General features: G+C 49.7%; 6 protein-coding genes across 6 annotated transcripts; 3 read left to right on the forward strand and 3 right to left on the reverse strand.

Annotated features, from left to right (window-relative positions):
- Positions 1–906: 906 nt before the first annotated feature.
- Positions 907–4,206, forward strand: BDR25DRAFT_197504 (uncharacterized protein; the record flags this gene model as incomplete). The annotated part of the gene is made up of 5 exons (XM_033684354.1): positions 907–2,493; positions 2,549–2,633; positions 2,763–3,064; positions 3,114–4,070; positions 4,144–4,206. Coding segments are annotated over 5 exons (2,994 nt in total), but the record flags the coding sequence as incomplete, so codon positions are not given.
- Positions 4,207–5,183: 977 nt separating this feature from the next.
- BDR25DRAFT_80861 (uncharacterized protein) lies at positions 5,184–5,619 on the reverse strand. The gene has a single exon (XM_033699082.1). The coding sequence runs from the start codon at positions 5,528–5,530 to the stop codon at positions 5,237–5,239; it is 294 nt and encodes a 97-aa protein (XP_033542742.1). The 5' UTR covers positions 5,531–5,619; the 3' UTR covers positions 5,184–5,236.
- On the reverse strand, positions 5,620–7,550 carry BDR25DRAFT_80860 (uncharacterized protein). Its single transcript, XM_033699081.1, has 2 exons — positions 6,834–7,550; positions 5,620–6,778 (listed from the first exon to the last, which is right to left on the reverse strand). Exons 1-2 carry the CDS (start codon positions 7,531–7,533, stop codon positions 5,709–5,711), a joined length of 1,770 nt encoding a protein of 589 aa, XP_033542743.1. The 5' UTR covers positions 7,534–7,550; the 3' UTR covers positions 5,620–5,708.
- A 2,429-nt stretch (positions 7,551–9,979) lies between these two features.
- On the reverse strand, positions 9,980–12,159 carry BDR25DRAFT_238509 (ferric-chelate reductase; the record flags this gene model as incomplete). The annotated part of the gene is made up of 2 exons (XM_033685638.1): positions 9,980–11,975; positions 12,023–12,159. 2 exons carry the CDS (start codon positions 12,157–12,159, stop codon positions 9,980–9,982), a joined length of 2,133 nt encoding a protein of 710 aa, XP_033542744.1.
- A 1,112-nt stretch (positions 12,160–13,271) lies between these two features.
- BDR25DRAFT_238452 (Ctr copper transporter-like protein) lies at positions 13,272–13,825 on the forward strand (the record flags this gene model as incomplete). Its single annotated transcript, XM_033685633.1, has 2 exons — positions 13,272–13,663; positions 13,714–13,825. The coding sequence occupies 2 exons, from the start codon at positions 13,272–13,274 to the stop codon at positions 13,823–13,825; spliced, it is 504 nt and encodes a 167-aa protein (XP_033542745.1).
- A 500-nt stretch (positions 13,826–14,325) lies between these two features.
- On the forward strand, positions 14,326–17,257 carry BDR25DRAFT_336736 (NAC-domain-containing protein). The gene is made up of 4 exons (XM_033693130.1): positions 14,326–15,088; positions 15,210–15,420; positions 16,365–16,535; positions 16,733–17,257. The coding sequence occupies exons 1-4, from the start codon at positions 14,684–14,686 to the stop codon at positions 16,987–16,989; spliced, it is 1,044 nt and encodes a 347-aa protein (XP_033542746.1). The 5' UTR covers positions 14,326–14,683; the 3' UTR covers positions 16,990–17,257.
- Positions 17,258–17,543: the final 286 nt, after the last annotated feature.

A 17,543-nucleotide genomic window follows, 5' to 3' on the forward strand; every position in this document is an offset into this window, starting at 1 on the left:
AATTGGCTTCGCCCAGCTGCTCCATTTCAGTACGAAAAATGAATGTCTGTGTAACATTTCGGGGCAATCGGCGCTCCTCCTGAACCCGGTCCCTGCGGAGGCGTTCGTGTGTGTTCCAGAAGAAAGCAAATCGGACCGGGGCAGCTCGCTCGGCTTCGGATCAAACCTTGGGCTCTTTTCGCCAGCGCCGCTCTCTCGTCAGAGCAGTTTGACTTCCTTAAACGTTTGCTAGCCATTGTTCCAACGGGTGCATTCACGCAGGCAGTCGAGCTCTGGGACATTGTTATTTCTACGCCGTACCCAGAGGCCTCTCGAAGGGCCACCGCCTCGAATCGGGAACCCGTTTCTCGAACAACTCCGCTGAAAGTCCCCCTTCCGTTATTCCCAATTCTGGCCACTCGGATCTGAAGCATGGGTATTCATCCTGACCCCACAGATATGGATGAGATCGCCTCTCTCACAGAGTTTCTGGACCGTCACAGATGTCCAACTGTGATTGTTGACCATGGCCGTCCCTACGAAAGAGCATCATATAGTGCCATTTTTGCCTATTACAACCCAGCTTATACGGCTTGGATCGCTCGTTGGTGTTTCAACATGAATTTCTTCAAGACATGGGCCACAGATCCAGAACTTTGGGCGACCCTTGGGGGGAACAAGACAGCCTGCGCTGAATATTGCGGAATAACCTGGGACGCCTCCACTATCAATGAGCGATGGATAGTCCTACAGCTATTATTACCATACGGTGACCTGCCAGCGCCTAATGGTGATGGATCTTCCAGGCCTCGAAAACGCAAGCGAACAGCATCAAGCGAAGAAATTCTATCGCCCTCTTCTCAGGCCGTCAATCCCACCCTAATTGTGCAGCCGTACCCTCCTTCCCCCGATCCTTGTGTAGAATCATTAAACAAACCATCAGGACCTCTTGCCGATTGGACTCGATATGATGTCCCGAACGCCCCTGAGTATATTACATTTCTGCGGAATTTCGACTGGTCACAAACAACCATTGGACCAATGAGCAACTGGAGTTCTGCCACTCGACGACATGTGTACTACATGATGAACAATCCATTACCTAGGTGTATGTATCTAGGCTATGACGATCCAACCATGCTCTACAACGAGGCCACTGCAAGACTGATAGGAACCCTTCATCCGGCCGCACTGGGTGTTTCAGGCGCAGTCGGAGCCGGACCAGCGTGGCAATACAAGATTCACGCTATAAAGCAGGTTCTACGGACTGGCGAAGTCATTCGAGAGCACGATCACTATTTTCCAATCCCTAGTGAGGACCTTGCATTAGAGGAGCGCTACTTTTCCTGGTCCATATTGCCCATGCTTGATGACAACGGTCGTATATTCGGGGTGATGAAGGAATACAGTGAGACTACGACTAGGGCTATCAGTGAGAGAAGGTCTAAAACGATACACAATGCGGAGCAAATGCCCCAGGCAGAGAACATTGCGATGTTCTGGACCCAGGTTCACGAACTAATCATGTCGAATCCCCAAGACTTCCCATTCTGCCTCATGTATTCCGCTCCTAAAGACCCGCAACCGGAAAAGCTAGGAAGCTCATCCATTGAGGATACCATACCAGGACCATTCAAGCTCGAACGCCTTGTTGGCTTGGAGGAAAGCAATCCTTTGGTTATCAACGAGCTCGATATCACGGACCTTGCCTATCCTCTTGCGAAACAATTTCGAACAGCATGGATCAACAGGAAACCGGTGCTTCTCCAAACAAAAAATCACACTTTGCCTGAATGCCTGGCGGTCAGCATACCTGGACGGGGCCATGGTACAGTCTGTCACTCTGCTGTTCTCTATCCAATAAGCCGATTGGATGGCCCTGGTACCATTGGATTCTTGCTGTTAGGACTAAATCCCCAAAGACCCTACGACGATCCATATCGAGGGTTCATCAGGCGACTTCTTGATCATCTCGTAAGAGGAGCAGCCACAGTTCTGTTCTCGGAAACAAAGGAGGAGCTATTGCAGCAAATGCGTAAAGCGAAAGACCAAGAACGAGTATTCTCAAGGCTGGCAGAAGTTGCGCCTGTCGGTCTGGCCATGCTGGAACCTTCAGGCATCCCGATATGGATGAACCATGAATACAAGAGCCTCACTAACATGCAAGAAGACCGCAGCTCACCCCGTGGATGGCAATCTCCCATTCACCCTATCGATCGCCCCAAACTCATGGAAATTCTTGCCAACTTAGTCTCCTCAGGCAAAGCCGATACTATCTGCTTTCATTTCCGCGTGCAAACCGATCTATCCGTACCAGTAGAGCAAGAAGCTCCTGGAAAGTGGCGATGGCTTCTTGCTACAGCATCTACAGATCTGGACGAGTCTGGCAGTGTTATCAGGGTAACGCATGTCCTGGTCGACATCACCCCGGCTAAGGAAGCAGAGGCACAACAAGGAAAGAGGCTTGAGGACGCTCTTGAAACTAAACGACAAAGTGAAAACTTTATCGACATGGTACTATACACATTGCTCAGCAAAAACCCACTGTGGATTTCATTAACTCTAGCAGACTTGCCACGAGATGCGCAATCCCCTCTCCGCCATAATTCAGTCTGCCGACGGCGTCATTACAGCACTGGATCCAAATACACGAGGTATGGGTCTCTCCATTTCACTTCTTCTCATCTAAATTCTCGAGGTTCACCTCCTAGCTAAACCAAAAGATGTTCCAAAATAAATAAGGGGCGACTGACGCTGCAAGCTAGGGTGTGATGTCTCCACAGCCCTACAACCCATTTCAGGAGATACACAGGCTGCAGTCCTCGACTCGGCGCAAACCATCCTGCTCTGCGCACAACACCAGAAAAGAATCGTCGACGATATTCTCACCCTTTCCAAACTCGACTCTAACCTACTCCTAATTGCTCCCGAGCGTTCTCGACCTGTTGCTCTGGTAGAGAAGGCTCTTCAAATGTACGAGTCCGAGCTAGCGGAGGCTAAGATTACCGCCAGTCTCGTCGTTCAAGAGTCATATCGGAGTCTTGGGATTGATGTTCTTCTCCTTGACCAGGCACGGTTGTTGCAGGTCGGCATCCAACCTCCCCTGCTCACATCCTCTTTGCTCACTGGCGCAGGTGCTCATCAATCTCCTCACAAATGCCATTAAGTTCACAAGGAAGGCTCATGCCAAGCGAATCACCATTTTCCTGGCAGCATCCACAACACCACCTTCAGGCTCATCTAGCCTCTCGTTCATTCCTCAACGTGCTTCGCGGGTCGACATACTATCATCAAATGAGTGGGGGAAAGGCAAAGAAGTATACCTCCAATTCGACGTATGCGACACTGGAAAGGGCCTTACAGCAGAAGAATTAAAACGGCTCTTCCTCAAATTCTCCCAAGCATCTCCAAAGACATACTCCCAATACGGCGGCTCCGGGCTCGGCCTCTTCATCTCTCGAGAATTGACCGAACTGCAAGGCGGCCAGATCGGCGTGCACTCAATCGCAGGCCAAGGCAGCACTTTTGCCTTCTACATCAAAGCCCGACAGTACCGACCTGAATCTCCGTACGAGGAGACTTTCTGCGACGAATCCGCTCCCGGCGTTCGACCCGTTAAGAAATCTCTGTCAGCATCTCTTGCATACGACGACGCCGCGCGACCCGAAGAGCAGTGCGGGAAACTGCACACCGTTCTTTTACCAACAGACCTCCACATCCTACTCGTCGAAGACAACCTCATCAATCAGAAAGTCACAGCGCGGCAGCTACGCAATATCGGCTGCACAGTGCACGTCGCGAATCATGGGCTTGAGTGTCTCGATTTTCTGGAAAAATGCTGCTATTATCGGGGAACCCCTAAACTCATGGTGAATGACGAGGAGCTGGCGGAGTCTGCTTCGAGCACCCATGCACTCCCGCTATCAGTCATTCTCCTCGACCAGGAAATGCCGCTTATGGATGGGCTTACCTGCATTCGTCGGATCCGCGAGATGCAGGGGAATGGGGAGTTGATGGGCCATGTACCAGTGATAGCGTGTACGGCAAATGCTAGGAGGGAGCAGGTTACGAAAGCTTTGGATGCGGGAATGGTAAGTAAAAAATCCCCGGGTCTCCCTTAACCCTTTCCTACAAGAAATCTAGTCCGCTAACTTATATCTGCAGGACGATGTCATTACAAAGCCCTTCCGAATCCCCGATCTCCTCCCAAAGATCTATGACCTAATCCAGCGCATTAAAGTGAGTCCCCGCAGCTCTAATTCGTCGGAGAGTACGCAAAATTAGATGAAACGTACCTGATCTCAGGATGGGCAACATTGGTCGAGGATGTGGATGGCATTTTGTATGTGTAATCATGGGTCCCATTTGCTCAAGCATGAGTAAATAATCCCGGATATTTGCTCGCCCATATTCTACATATATTGAGCAGGACTAGAGAAAGACACCTATACCCTGTTCAGTGTTCTTTAAATACCTTGAATTTGCTGCCGTTGCCCACAATAAGTCTACAAAGTGTGTTAGGTACCCCGATATAATGGGACCTCTATGTGCTGTACTAATGTCGTTTAGAAGAAATCTTTCCATCTACTTACCAACCCATCTGTAATCATGTCTTATATAGTCTTAACCAACACAGTGGCCCCAATCCCAAAGCATGCACACCGTGACACCCACCAATCATCCATGTTCGCAATCCATACTACCCAGCAGAAGGAAACCACACATCCTGCCTCGTCTTATTCGGACCCCTGCCCGTGAGATTCGGCCAATCAAGATTGTTCCCCACTCCCCCCCTTTCACAAATCATCTGCATATACTCACCACTCACTATCAAAAGGCTCTTCTCCTCCTAAAACGGATTCTTATCCTTATTGTTCAGATTACATGACATCAAATCTACATCCTCAATACTATATTCAACCTGAAAGATATTGCGTATTACTGCTCTACGACATTTTAATAGTTTATGAACGCTAGTTTGGGGACGCATGGAGTAGGCTCTAGTAATGTTTGTCCTAGGAGGTGGTTTGTTAGGGAGTGGTGTAGGTGGGGAAACAGTACGAGTATGTTATGTAGAGAGGGAAGGGCAGTTTGTTTTTACGTCACCGGTAATGCTGAAAGTTCACGTGGGGCGTTTTCGCCGCCCTCTATCTAAACTGACCTCTGAGGTTATTTTATTATCTTAGAAATGAATGTGGGTTACGCAATCAACTATCACATGGAAAGACTTAAGGCTGACGGTAGCCGATAATCAAGTCTAAGGTATCCCTATGAGCCGATTTCCGACGTGATTCAGGTGATTTAGTCCTTGAGCTGCTTTTCTGTGATATGGAAACAAGGCTGGCGGTAAGATATTCGTGTGGGAAAATAGAACGATACATGGAGTTGAATGTGGGCTCTGAAGCCAGTACCGGATAAGAAACGGATGTTGGTGCTCAAGCTTCCACATATCGTCCATTTTTTGTGTGAACGAAGTTTGGCAGACAATTGCTAACACCAGGATCAAGGTGGATAAACGCCCCTCCACGATGGATCTGGGGGGCTGCTTCATGAGCGGAAAGGATGGGAGGTTGCAGAGTTCTTTTGGAGGGTTTCTCTCTCACAACCGTCACGTGAATTCCGTAGCAATTGGCATATTGGATCTGAGGTGCATTGACGGATAGACGACGTTCCTAATGCACATGAATCATAGCAGAATTGCGCTCTTTGTCCGATGGGCCCCCATTCATCTAACGACGCCTTCTTTCGTGGGTAAATTGCATTCCCCGTGGCCTAGAAAGGCGCAAGAAGCTAGAAATCGTGTCCCACCTCAACACAATTATCACCATGAATATAACGGAGGGTATTGACACGGCCCAAAAGATCCAAAATTGGCCATCACCGGGTTTGAATCCATCGGACATGCCAAAAAGAGCCGCGATTAGAGTAGGAGGGAAGACAACAGCAGCGAGGACTGCAAGACGTAAATTGAAGGCTCCATCGTCAAGACTCTTTGCTGCGCCGCGGAGATTGACAATTTCATCGGCGGTGGAAGCTAATGCATCTGCCCGGTCCTTGTAAAGTTTAACTCTGCCGGCGATCGCTGAGAAATCCATCATCGCATCTTGAAGAGCAAGTGGAAGGTTTTGAGCATCTGCGAAGGGGGAGTAGAGCGTTCCGTCAGGTTTACATCCCAGTCTTTCAAGGTTCAACTCGACATCGTCTTCAAAGTAAGCCAGGCGGCGGCGAAAGACGTTAAGGGAGTAGATTGCAACATATAGGCGAGATATCTCCTTCTTCCATTTGTGGTAGTCGTCCGTGAAGATTCCTGATACGGCATCACCTCCCTCTTCTAGCTGTTGATATCTCCCCTCGTCTGCGAGGAATTCTGCTTGATTCAGCGTAACCAGAAATAATTCCAACGTGTTAGTCCAATGATATGCCACGATTTTGAGGACATATTGCATAGTATTGAATGGTTGTTCGATAGCCAGCCTCACTGCGTCATCATTGTCTTTCTGCGTCCAGTACAAAATGGCCTCGTCGAAGAGCGAATTTTTCCTCCGGTAAATGGATTTTGCACCACTGTGCTCTAGGTTCGCTTTCCCGTAATCCGATGTGAATCTAAGCGCTGCTGATTCCGGTATTGGATCTGGATGGCCGCCATTATAGGGCCTGCTGATATGGGGCTGGGTCCTAAACATGGCATATCTTGAATCCTTCGTTGGGACTCTTTTCAAAAGTGTGTATGTTCCATGTGGCAACACTAGTTCTTCAGGGGCTTTGCACGAAGAAATAGGCGGGTCAACAAGTAGGAGAGCTTCACCAATGTTACTGACTGATAGTTCTGGAGAAAGAGAAGATGTGGCTATTACCGTTCCAACCTTTGTCCGGATCAGAGGCATTGTCTACCCAGAAAGATGCGCAGTGTCTGACTAGAGCTGCTTCAAAGGGCATTGTGATCCGGCCTCCGGGAATTGGAAACCAAGAATCGATGGTCCGCCGATTGCTTGCAAATGTGCAGTGTCCATTCTCGAGTGGATTGTCGAAAGTTCGAGGTTCGTGGTAGCGAAGCGTGAAGGACTTAGCTGGCTTGGAGAGCGAAGGGAGAGTCCTTTGTGCGATAGCCTTGGAGTTGAGAAACTTCCAAGTGTTGATTTGAGACGCAAATATCAACGGGTCCACATGAAGGTGTCGTCCGATCAGTTCCACGTACTCCGGGGAAATATCCTCTAGAATGTAAAGTCGATGCGAACAATCACTCGGGGTCGGGGGTCCATTGAGCGGGTTATGGAGCTGCAAGTAATCGAATAAATCCAAGTCGTCCTTGAATTTGACTACATGCCCCCAAGCGCGATTCGAGTTGGATCGAAACTCAAGAACACAGCAACGTCCGGGAGGACAATAACTGCCATCTTCTCGCTGGAAGTGCTGATCAACAAGCCTTCTGCCCTCATCGCTTACGTTCATAAGTCTGCTTGTAAAAGTCCCCAAACATGGAAAGCTAGTCTTAAGTGTTTCCACCCGATGTAGGTAGGGGAAACGGTCTTTGTCGATTCCAGAGGTATATACCATTTTGAAGATTGATTGGGATTACCGATAGCTAGAAAATAAACTTGTGGAAAGAAGTTAGCTTCGCACTATATAAAGGTCCAGCGAGCTCATGGTATGGCCCAGCCTCATGACGTTGGCCAATATGCGAGCCGACCAATGTAGTTAAGATCGGTGCAAGCTGAAGGCGCTAGTTCTGCAGGTAGAACTAACACAACGCATCAGGCCACCCATATTACAGTATAGTACCTTGTACAGTGTGTAAAGGCAGGCAGAGGTATGCAACAGCATAGGGGGGGTTATAAACCCAATCGGACATGGAGAGAGTGTCCAATGATTCTAATATTTAACGACGAGCAGGTATGAGAAGAAGGGAAAGTGTGATGCAGGGATAAAACGCTCGTCAAGAACAAGGACGGATCCGAGTACCTTGGCATATCTACGAGTCGGAAAACCATGAAAACGAGGTAGGTTTCAGAAGAGAGAAACTTTGAGGTCTGAGAACATCAAGCGCTAACTAGATCAGGTGATTAGTTGGTGAACTTAGACTTGATCCATTCCAACACGCGAGAGGAGACAGGAATAGACAGACAATGATGAGCAGAATGGCCTTGATGAAGATATCGTTGTACAGACTCCTCGTCTTAGTGACACGATCTCCCACACATCTATAAGTGGGAGTTGCTTCATATCTCCTTGCCCGTCAATGCACTACACATATCAGATCTTCTCAACCAGTTCAATACTTCGCTTGTATAGCGTACATCATCTCCACGGTCCACCTGCAACCAACCACCTTCTTCACCTCTGGCACCACTTTCTCCCACCAGACGGCCCGATTCGGGAATGGTGCCCCAATGATGACAGACGCAATGCACTCTTTGCGATTTACACACATCCCACGATGGTAGAAGTCCAGAGAATTCCACTCCTCTCCACTCTCGTTGAGGATCTCAGCAACTCTCCTCTTGCGCTTCATGTCCTTTAAAAGGCCTTTCTCGGTGGGAAGGATGGGATGCGTCCATATTCCGTGGAAGATACGGTGATCAATGAGTTCGACTTTGACGGCCGGGGATTTCTTGTTTTCGACAAGGTAGGTGCGGATATCGCGAATAGCTTTAACCCATCGGCCATGTTCGAGATAATTAGAAAGAATGCATATTGTAAGGAAGGATTTGCTCTGGTCTGCTCCAGGGTTGAAGCGATGGGCAGCGAATAAGTCGTGAACGGTGACTTTGTGGTTGGAGAGCATGGTTCGTATCTTGCTGATATGCTCGCTCTTTGGAGAGAAGACTTTCGGGATATTGTGATTGGACGTGAGTACAGGGAGGACAGGGAGGAGAGGCCACCCGTGGCGATAGAAGAGCCGGTCGTCGATGTCGAGGACGAGATCTTGGGAAACAGTGGCAACCTCCGCTGGAATGACAGCTGCGGAGACAGTGAGGTCTTGAGTGCCGCGAGTCTTCACAACGATCGCGTCTTCAACCTTCACCATCTCGACCCCATCCGGTGTACCCAGCCCCGTTGCAGGACTGCTAACACCTACATTCATATTAGGCCATATCGGTTTGGCAAATCCGAAGCTTGCCTGAGCAAAAGTAAAGAGAGATGGTCAATTGACATACCTGTAGTTGCGCCAGCCTCACCGTCACTACCGTAGCCTGTACGATCGTCTCCTTTGTGATAATTCTTCAGCACGACTACCATATCTCTAAAGTGAATCATGATCTTACTGGACGACTTACTGCTACTGCTACCATCTCCGCACGCGTCCTTAGTCTTAATAATAGCTGCCTTTTTATCGTCAGCCTCCTCCGCTTTAATATGGTCTGCCATCCTGTCTAGAATCAGAGAGCAGCGCGTAGTTGGTAGGCAGGAGAGTGGCAAGACGGCCCGGGTTCGGTGTTGTGCTTAACGTAAGGTGGACTTTTTAAGTGGGCGAAGAGGTTTTTATACCTCCCGCGTGGCTTGCGCTGGAAGCGGTGAAAGTTGACAAACAGTAATGGCATGAAAATTCAGGAAATTCTTTCTTCCGTTCTTCCTACCACATATTGATCATACCCAGCACACGGTTCATGGTGATACAGAGCCCGTAGGCGGCCGTGCCCACGCATTCAAGCTCTCACCGACTCCGCCCCGCCATGAGCGACCCGCAAAGAGGCGAGATCTCTCTGAACTATGAAGGGAATGGGGATGCCATGGGAAGGGTTGGAAGATCAGAACAATAGCCAAGAGGAAGGTATTGTGAGGGTGCACAAGCGGAACGAGCACTGTAGACGCGTATTAAGCACCTCTCCTATAAAAAAGACGAGTTAAAAGTTACGAGTAGATTATAGGTTTATGTCTTCCGACTGTCCAAAACGCCATTCCTATCGTCGAAAATGTTCGGTTGGATGCAATCGTATACAAAAACCTCTCAACAAAGAGACTCAAAGCCTTGCCAGAAAGAGGCACGGGTATCATCCTTCGCTCAATACCCGAAGCTCTCCGTATGTAGATAGATTCCCTGCGCTCCTGTTCCTTTGTGCACCGCTCGCTCATCACTCAAAGAACACACATCTTGCTTTACATCTGCCACGAGTCCGTGCGGTCCGCAAACCACGACCGCTGACTCACCAAGAGCTTGCTCTAAGCTCCTCCTAATAATAGTCTTCGGATTTGGCCGGCCTGAGACAATGGATATCGAGGGGTGTAAAAGCGATTCTTGTTTCGGACCAGACAAGTGTGAGGATGATGTCAGAGAGAGTGGGCGCGTAGACGGGTTCGAAGGACCATTCGGAGAACAGCAGCAAGGGGAGATTTTTTCTCCTGAAGCTGCTTCGTCGACAGACGTTCTACAGCAGCAAGCTCCATCCGATCCGCACGCGTTTGCTGGCGGCGATAGGGATGTAGTGGTGACTTCTTTGACCTCCTCTTTGGAATCCTGAGCTTTCTCTTTCTCGTTCAGGGATGGTGTTCGACCCCGGAGTTCGACGGGACCGCGTTGTGGCTCCCGTTGCTTCTTTGGCAACGGATCTGAGTTCGGTGCAGTAATGGAAGATAAAAGTGCTTTGTGTCCTTCCGTAAAGGAGTCGTCGCAGGTTATGTAGACTGTCATTTCAAGCTTGATGTCGCGACTTGCTTGTTGAACAGTTTGAAAGTCTGACCATACTGCCGATAGCTGTTCTGAGAACCATCCCAGTTGGCTTCGGCTTTTTACAACCCAAATGAAGCGAACGTGACGTGTGGCTGCACCCTTTGGTGTCTTGAAAAAAGAGGATGATTGTTGTTGCGTAGGATCAGCGTTGTCCTTCCAGCCCTGTAAGACATCTCGAAGTAATGGAACAGTGAACGTAGCTCCCGTACTACCTGCTAATAACACAATGCTGTCAAATTGACGCAGGGGTCTTATAAATCCATATGGCCCTTCAATAGCAACTGTTTTAGCACGGGATCTTTCCGATGAGGCGGAGAGTCCATGTGTCTTCTCGGCATGTCTGAAGAAGCGTTTCGTGCCCCCGGTTTCAGCTTTGACCAAGAACTCCATTTTCCCGTCTTCTGGTATTGAAGCTATGGTAAACGGATGGCTTTGGAGCGGAACAATCGAGTGGCATGACAGGAAGACATGTTGTCCCGGGGTCCAACTGATCGGAGGATTGTGAATAGTGATTCGCGTAGTCTTGTGTGGGAGGGGTGTGAACTCGGCTTTGCAAGCCCAAAAACTGGACATTTGGCCGGCTTTGCGTTGCTTAGGATGGAATAAGGAGATGTTCGCATAAAGAACTCTCAATGCTCGAACCACGCGATCGAAGAAGAATAGCCCAACAGGCAGCCATATATAGATATGAACCTCGGCCGGCGTATGTATATAGATGAAACCGATTAGAACGGCAAATGAAGCGAGATGCTGCAAAACGAAGACTTCGTAGCACCAGCCCCGGATCGGTGTCATGGAGCTGAAGACAATCCATACCAGCATTGCCCATGCAACGACACCTTTCCAGACCAATGTGTTTTCCTTCAGTTGGGTTCCAATGTAGTTGTACGGGGCCCAATCGGCAAAAAAGTATCCCATATGAATGGTCACAGTCACGAGTAAACATCTCGCACACCACCTGTGAAGCCAGTTAAGACGTTCGTGGCTGATGCCGGATAGATATCCAACAACGTTGTTCTTCCCCGCAAGCAGGAATATCAAAGGCAGCTGGCCGATAGAGACGAATCCAGTTCGGTATCCAATATCTTCTCTGGACCACCTGTCGTTAAGGTTGAACCCATAGAAGCACAATGCAATCAATACAACAAGGTTCGCTACCACCAAGCTAGTCCGGCCGACTGTAGGTAGCCGGAATATCCGATTCTTGATTGGCATCCGAATAGAAAAATTTGATGCTTCTCGCATTATAGCAAATATCGTCGCAACCCCTAAAAGGAACGGTGACCTTGGTTTTGCAGGTTTTGGTACTCCAGCTTTTGCAGCAGACAGCCTGGCACATGTCAGCTGATGCCTGGAGACGCTTCAGGAAAGACAAACCTGTGCCGGTAGAGCATATGGTTAAACATGTTAACAAAGGTTGCGACTCCAATAGCAGTGCCCACCACTGCCCAGTACATCTTGGGGAAGTCAATGAGAGGGGGCAGCCCTTCCATGGACATAGAGCCCATAGCCATACCGCCCATGTCCATGGTGATGCGAAGCTGAAGCGTTTGACGTTGATTACGTTGAAGATGGATGCGATGCGACAGGATTCTGCTAGGAATGATGGCTATTGTCGCCAAAATCCTACGATGGGGCGGTGTGTTGGGGTGATTTCGTCTGTGGATCCGGCCATGTATGAAGTCTATCTCACGGTGACGATTAATGCTCTCTTTTAGCTGAACAATTTCCTCGGATATAAAGATCTGATGCCAGGATGACAGCTAGCGTCTCAACTCCGCGTAGAGGGAAGTGAGGACGTATGAAGAGAGATGAGGGAGAGAAAACGTTCTCACTTGCGCACGTTACATGTGCAGACGGGGGCAAATGCCTTTCGCCATGGCCCTGGATCCCTCATGCAGGCCTAATGACGCCGCGCAGAGGAGCTCTCGAACGGGCACAGATCTTTATCGAGATTGAGGGCAGGTGAGCTAGTTCTCGGTGTGGCGTTCGGTACGGCAGGCGCACGCACCAATCGAAACTTGCTCAATTTACCGCAGACCTAGGTACTCCTCCACGCTTTCTTTGCTGATCGCGCTCTCCTTGGCGCGCCAACGAGCCTAGATAATTGCAAAAGACATTCACCCGCATGGTGTCCGGTTGTACGAGGCCCGTCCATCGCGGCGATGATGGATTTGCTGCAAGGGTGACCTCCTGGTAAGCCGACACCTTAATGTCCTTACATTCTGTTACATCGCACGCTTCATCCTCAGTGCTTGTTTCTTCTTGTCTCTCCTGGACTGTCGCAAGAACGACCGCATTCTCGCTCTTGGTATTGTCTTGGTATCGCGCATTCGAGACGCCCTACCAATGCGTCAATGCTAAGCTGCTTTCGAAGTCGCACAATAAGCCAACAACAAACCAGCCAAGTGTTCAAGACACCAAGCTGCTTCATCGCTCCAACCTTTAAACCTCCCTGCCTGCTCGACCGTTGACTGTAGCCTGAATTTCCAGAATTGCCCTTTCCACTTCCTTAAACCTCCACAGACGTAACCTTCGTCCATTCCCAATGGTCGCGCACACAGGCCACGACGTGGCCATGGACGATATGAGCGGGATGAACATGGAATCGAGTTCAATGTCAATGATGTCGATGGGCTTCTTCTCCGCTACCAACACACCTCTCTACTCTACATCCTGGACCCCGTCGAGCGCTGGCGCCTACGCCGGGACCTGCATATTCCTCATCATCCTCGCAATCCTTTACCGCGGAGGCTTCACTCTGAAGCACCACCTCGACCTCAAGTGGGCTGAATCATCACTAAAACGAAGATACGTTGTTGTAGCAGACAAGACTCCCGTCGCGGAACAAGTTGCCTCGGACACAAACTCAACAACCGGAATCCTTACGACAAATGGTGTAGAAGAGAGGGTACGAGTGGTGCAGGCACCTGCTAGCCACATCCAGCCATGGAGATTTAGCGTTGATCTGCCCCGAGCAGCAGTGATGACAGTCATCGCGGGTGTTGGGTACCTCCTGTAAGTTGCACTATGCGGTAACTCGAACGACCTTATGCTGATTTGTGTAGCATGCTGGCTGTGATGACTTTCAATGTTGGCTACTTCATTTCTGTACTGGGAGGCACTTTGATTGGGGAGCTCATTTTCGGCAGATTCAATCAAGAGGTGATGAGGATGTAACAGGCGGCTGACCGAAGTCTTACGATTCAACTTTTAATGATCGGGTGAAGGGCTGCTTAGGTTGTATGTGCTTTAGAGCAGGTGCTCTTGGCTTTGTCTTGGTTGTAAGGCTGGATATGGATAATAGAGTAGCTGCAGGGTCCAGCATTGCATCCAGCTGCACCTGAAATCCCGATGCACGATCAGTGTGCCACTGCCGTTAGCCAAAGCTTGACTTTGACAGAATCCTATCATTCTCCAAATTTACTGATTCACACGATCCAGCGTTTGCAGTGCGAGACTTTAGTCAGTATCTGATATCCGAGGAGAGCGACTGGCGTGGATGCAAGGCCCATGCAAAACCCAAGCTTAGCGTGAATTGAACCTGGGCGATGCGCCACAGTTGAACCGTGGGGCTGGAAACTTGCTCATTTGTTCTCAAAATTTCCGGTTCTGGACCTATTGATATCCCCACATGTAACCGACTGCATGGCGGACTCGCATCAGCCGTCGGCCATCATCACGAAGCAAGTTGGGGTCTTCCACCTCCCGAAATCTGTCTCAACCCCGGGTAGAGCAGCCAGTTAGAATCTACTGCTGGAACAAGCTCAATACGCCTTGAAGCTTGATGCAGTGCTTAGATCGCGCCAAAGCCACGAGGGCACCGCATAACACGGCATACGGGGACGCAACAGCTCCTGCTCGTGAATACAAAGGCGAGCGCGCCCAGTCTTAGGCAGCTTTGTAAACAGCTCTTTGCTCCTTTTGCAAGCTTCCCCATTGTCCCCGTCCTCTTCAATTGGCCTCCTCTTTCTCCAAGAACCTCTTAAGTCTACAGACACTTCCTCTGTCATTGATTACTCTGAATATCTTCGCATCATGTTCTCCGACGCTTTTGCGCTATTTTCTCTTCTTCCTCTCAGTACCGCCCACTTCCTTCTGACCTATCCAGCGGCGAGAGGCTTCTCGGACGACAAGGCAGGTACATTCCCCTGCGGTGGCTTCGACACAGTTAGCTCCAACCGTACCTCGTTTCCCATCAATGGCGGGCCAATTCAATTGGACATGCACCACACGCAGACTAAAGTTGAAGTCCTGTTGGCCGTGGGCTCGGATCCCGGGAGTAATTACAATATTGTCCTGCGACACACGGTAGCTCAGGAAGGTCTCGGGAAATTCTGCTTGGGCACGGTCAATGTTCCTAGTGAGTTGAACATCACAGACGGCACGCCTGCGACAATCCAGGTTGTCTCGAACGGCGATCCAGATGGTGGTCTTTACCAGGTAAGTCCAGGGTTTCTCATCTTCCGTCCAGACTACACAACCGATGAGTGGCTGTTACGGTCGTTCAAATGAATCGTAGTGATTCCAGAAGCCGGTTGAATCGGACTGACTTTGTAATTAGTGCGCAGATGTCACGTTGACCACCAAATCGCTCGACACCAATGAGTACAAGTCCAAATGCACGAACGGCACTGGTGTCAAGGTCACGAGCGAAAACATCAAAGGCAACCCAAATGAAACCACAAACGCAAGCCCCTCGTCTACTGGAGCAGCAGCTTCTGCGAGTCGCACGGGACTCGCAGCCCACCCGACGGTGGCCTCCTGGATTATGGGTGCGGTTGGTCTGGCTGGGATGGCTCTTCTGTAAGCGTGAGACCGGGTAACGGTTGTGGAAATTTGTAGCAGGGAGTTTTGTACGTGATATCCGAGTAGGCACCTGTGTAAATACAGCATACGAGTCAAAAGTATGACAGCTATTATTGTGTGAATGTGGTTGTGAAAGATGTTTGCCTTGCCTGCTCCATTGCTCCATGAAGCTTAGCTAATGGAACATTTCTGCCCGGATGTGATTGGCTGAGAAGTTTTGCTGAATCCCAGGCTCGATGTTGTAGCGAATGCGCTCATGGTGGTAATAGTAGGGCTAAGGAAAGCTATTTGAAAGGCCAGCGGACCAATTGATCATTCTCACCGCTGTTATAACTATGCACTTTCGTGGTGTATTGAATTTGGCCAACAACAAGCGAGCCACACAATCGGAGGCCTCGGCGCAGTTTCTCCGATAGCTGCCAGCCGTCGACTCCATCACCAACCTCACAACTGAGCTTCACTCACCCACGTCAATCTAGGTGTGTACAAGCGTCACCGCGTTCCATACGTCATATAAGCATTTCTTAAGTCTATCGCAAAGACAACTTGGCTGACTTCCGTGCTGCAGCCTTCCCTCGACCCAATCTCGCCCAACTTTTCTATCCACCGCAAATATGGATCAGGCAAAGCTGGCGCGCATGCAAGCGTCGGTGCGTATCGGTATGTTCAGAACCCTTCTCCCTAGAACTATGGATGCTGTTTGATATGTCTTTTCACGCTCACGAGGGACATTCGGCTAATATTCATGAACAGGGTAAGCACTCTCCTTCTCTACCGACCCCGCTCCCTGCAGAACATCACGAATGTACAATTTTCTCGTGGCTAAAATCTACTTGTGTGTTTGGAGAATACAGCAATCCGGGGGTTTCAAGGCATTGAAGGATTTGGCTAACAGCGTGATTCCGCAGAGGCAAAGGCACCCCGCGCAGGAAAGTCAAGAAGGTTCACAAGAGCGCCGGCACCGACGACAAGAAGCTTCAGACATCGCTGAAGAAGCTCAATGTCCAGCCTATCCAGGCTATTGAGGAGGTCAACATGTTCAAGAGTGACGGAAACGTCATCCACTTCTCTGCGCCAAAAGGTACGAGGAATGCTTCCTTCTGCATCAGCAGTGCTTATTCAAGCACGTACGACACTTCTACAAATACTTCATTAAAAACGTCCGTGGAAGACATACTTCGCGTACCTCTACGGCACTGCTCGCCGATGAATTTGCCCTATTCACCAGAACACCACAGCCTGCCACTTTGGCAATTTAGCTAACATATATTCTGGCAGTGCACGCCTCCGTACCCGCGAACACCTTCGCCATCTATGGCAACGGCGAGGACAAGGAGCTGACCGAACTTGTTCCCGGTATCCTCAACCAACTCGGGCCTGACTCACTGGCCTCTCTTCGCAAGCTCGCCGAGAGCTACCAGAGCATGCAGGAGAAGAAGGGCGAAGGCGAGGACAAGAAGGATGATGACGATGATGACGACATCCCGGACCTTGTAGCCGGTGAGAACTTCGAGTCGAAGGCTGAAGTCGAGTAAATTCCGCCTTCTGGTGGCGTGTTGGTGGAGGGGAGCTGTGTGCAGAGCTATTATGGGCTAGAGACAGCGTAGCCTGCACTGTGAATTCGAAATGAAGGACTGCAGATGCTGTACCTATCATATCTCCTCATCTGTGGCAGTCGCGGCGGATCTCTTGTGACATGCGGACACCGGACTGGCGTTTTCTCATTTTGCAACGATATGGAAATGGAAAAGTTCCTGGAGAATCCATCTTAAACTTGAACTACCTGAAAAGCACACCCATTTCCGTGAAGTCAGCAAAACGCTTGTGGCCAGTCAAGGGCACATGGCAAGCTAGCCAGTAGCATTTGAGCTTGGAATTTACGGAGACTCAAGGGCACCCAGACTTCCCGAAACCCTAACTGACCCGTGACCGGCACGAATTCAAGGCCCGAGGCTCGATTACCTTGGCTCTGCTGAGTTCTTGCTTGTTGAACTGGCACGCTGTGAGCAATCCGGTCCGAAAGAGAAACCATAGATACCAAACGTTCGAGTAAACTAAGGCTCTGGAAGGGCTATTCTGGTTCTTTGTC

This window comes from Lindgomyces ingoldianus, assembly GCF_010093535.1.
Source record: "Lindgomyces ingoldianus strain ATCC 200398 unplaced genomic scaffold BDR25scaffold_36, whole genome shotgun sequence".
NCBI classification, from domain to species: domain Eukaryota; kingdom Fungi; phylum Ascomycota; class Dothideomycetes; order Pleosporales; family Lindgomycetaceae; genus Lindgomyces; species Lindgomyces ingoldianus.

Coding starts and splice junctions, on each gene's coding strand:
- BDR25DRAFT_80861 (XM_033699082.1), bottom strand. CDS start 5,530: ATGAAGCAGCCCCCCAGATCCATCGTGGAGGGGCGTTTATCCACCTTG.
- BDR25DRAFT_80860 (XM_033699081.1), bottom strand. CDS start 7,533: ATGGTATATACCTCTGGAATCGACAAAGACCGTTTCCCCTACCTACAT. Junction 6,779..6,833: donor TCCGGACAAAGGTTGGAACG/GTAATAGCCACA, acceptor ACATTGGTGAAG/CTCTCCTACTTGTTGACCCG.
- BDR25DRAFT_336736 (XM_033693130.1), top strand. CDS start 14,684: ATGTTCTCCGACGCTTTTGCGCTATTTTCTCTTCTTCCTCTCAGTACC. Junction 15,421..16,364: donor GGTGGCCTCCTGGATTATGG/GTGCGGTTGGTC, acceptor GATTCCGCAGAG/GCAAAGGCACCCCGCGCAGG. Junction 16,536..16,732: donor CCACTTCTCTGCGCCAAAAG/GTACGAGGAATG, acceptor ATATTCTGGCAG/TGCACGCCTCCGTACCCGCG.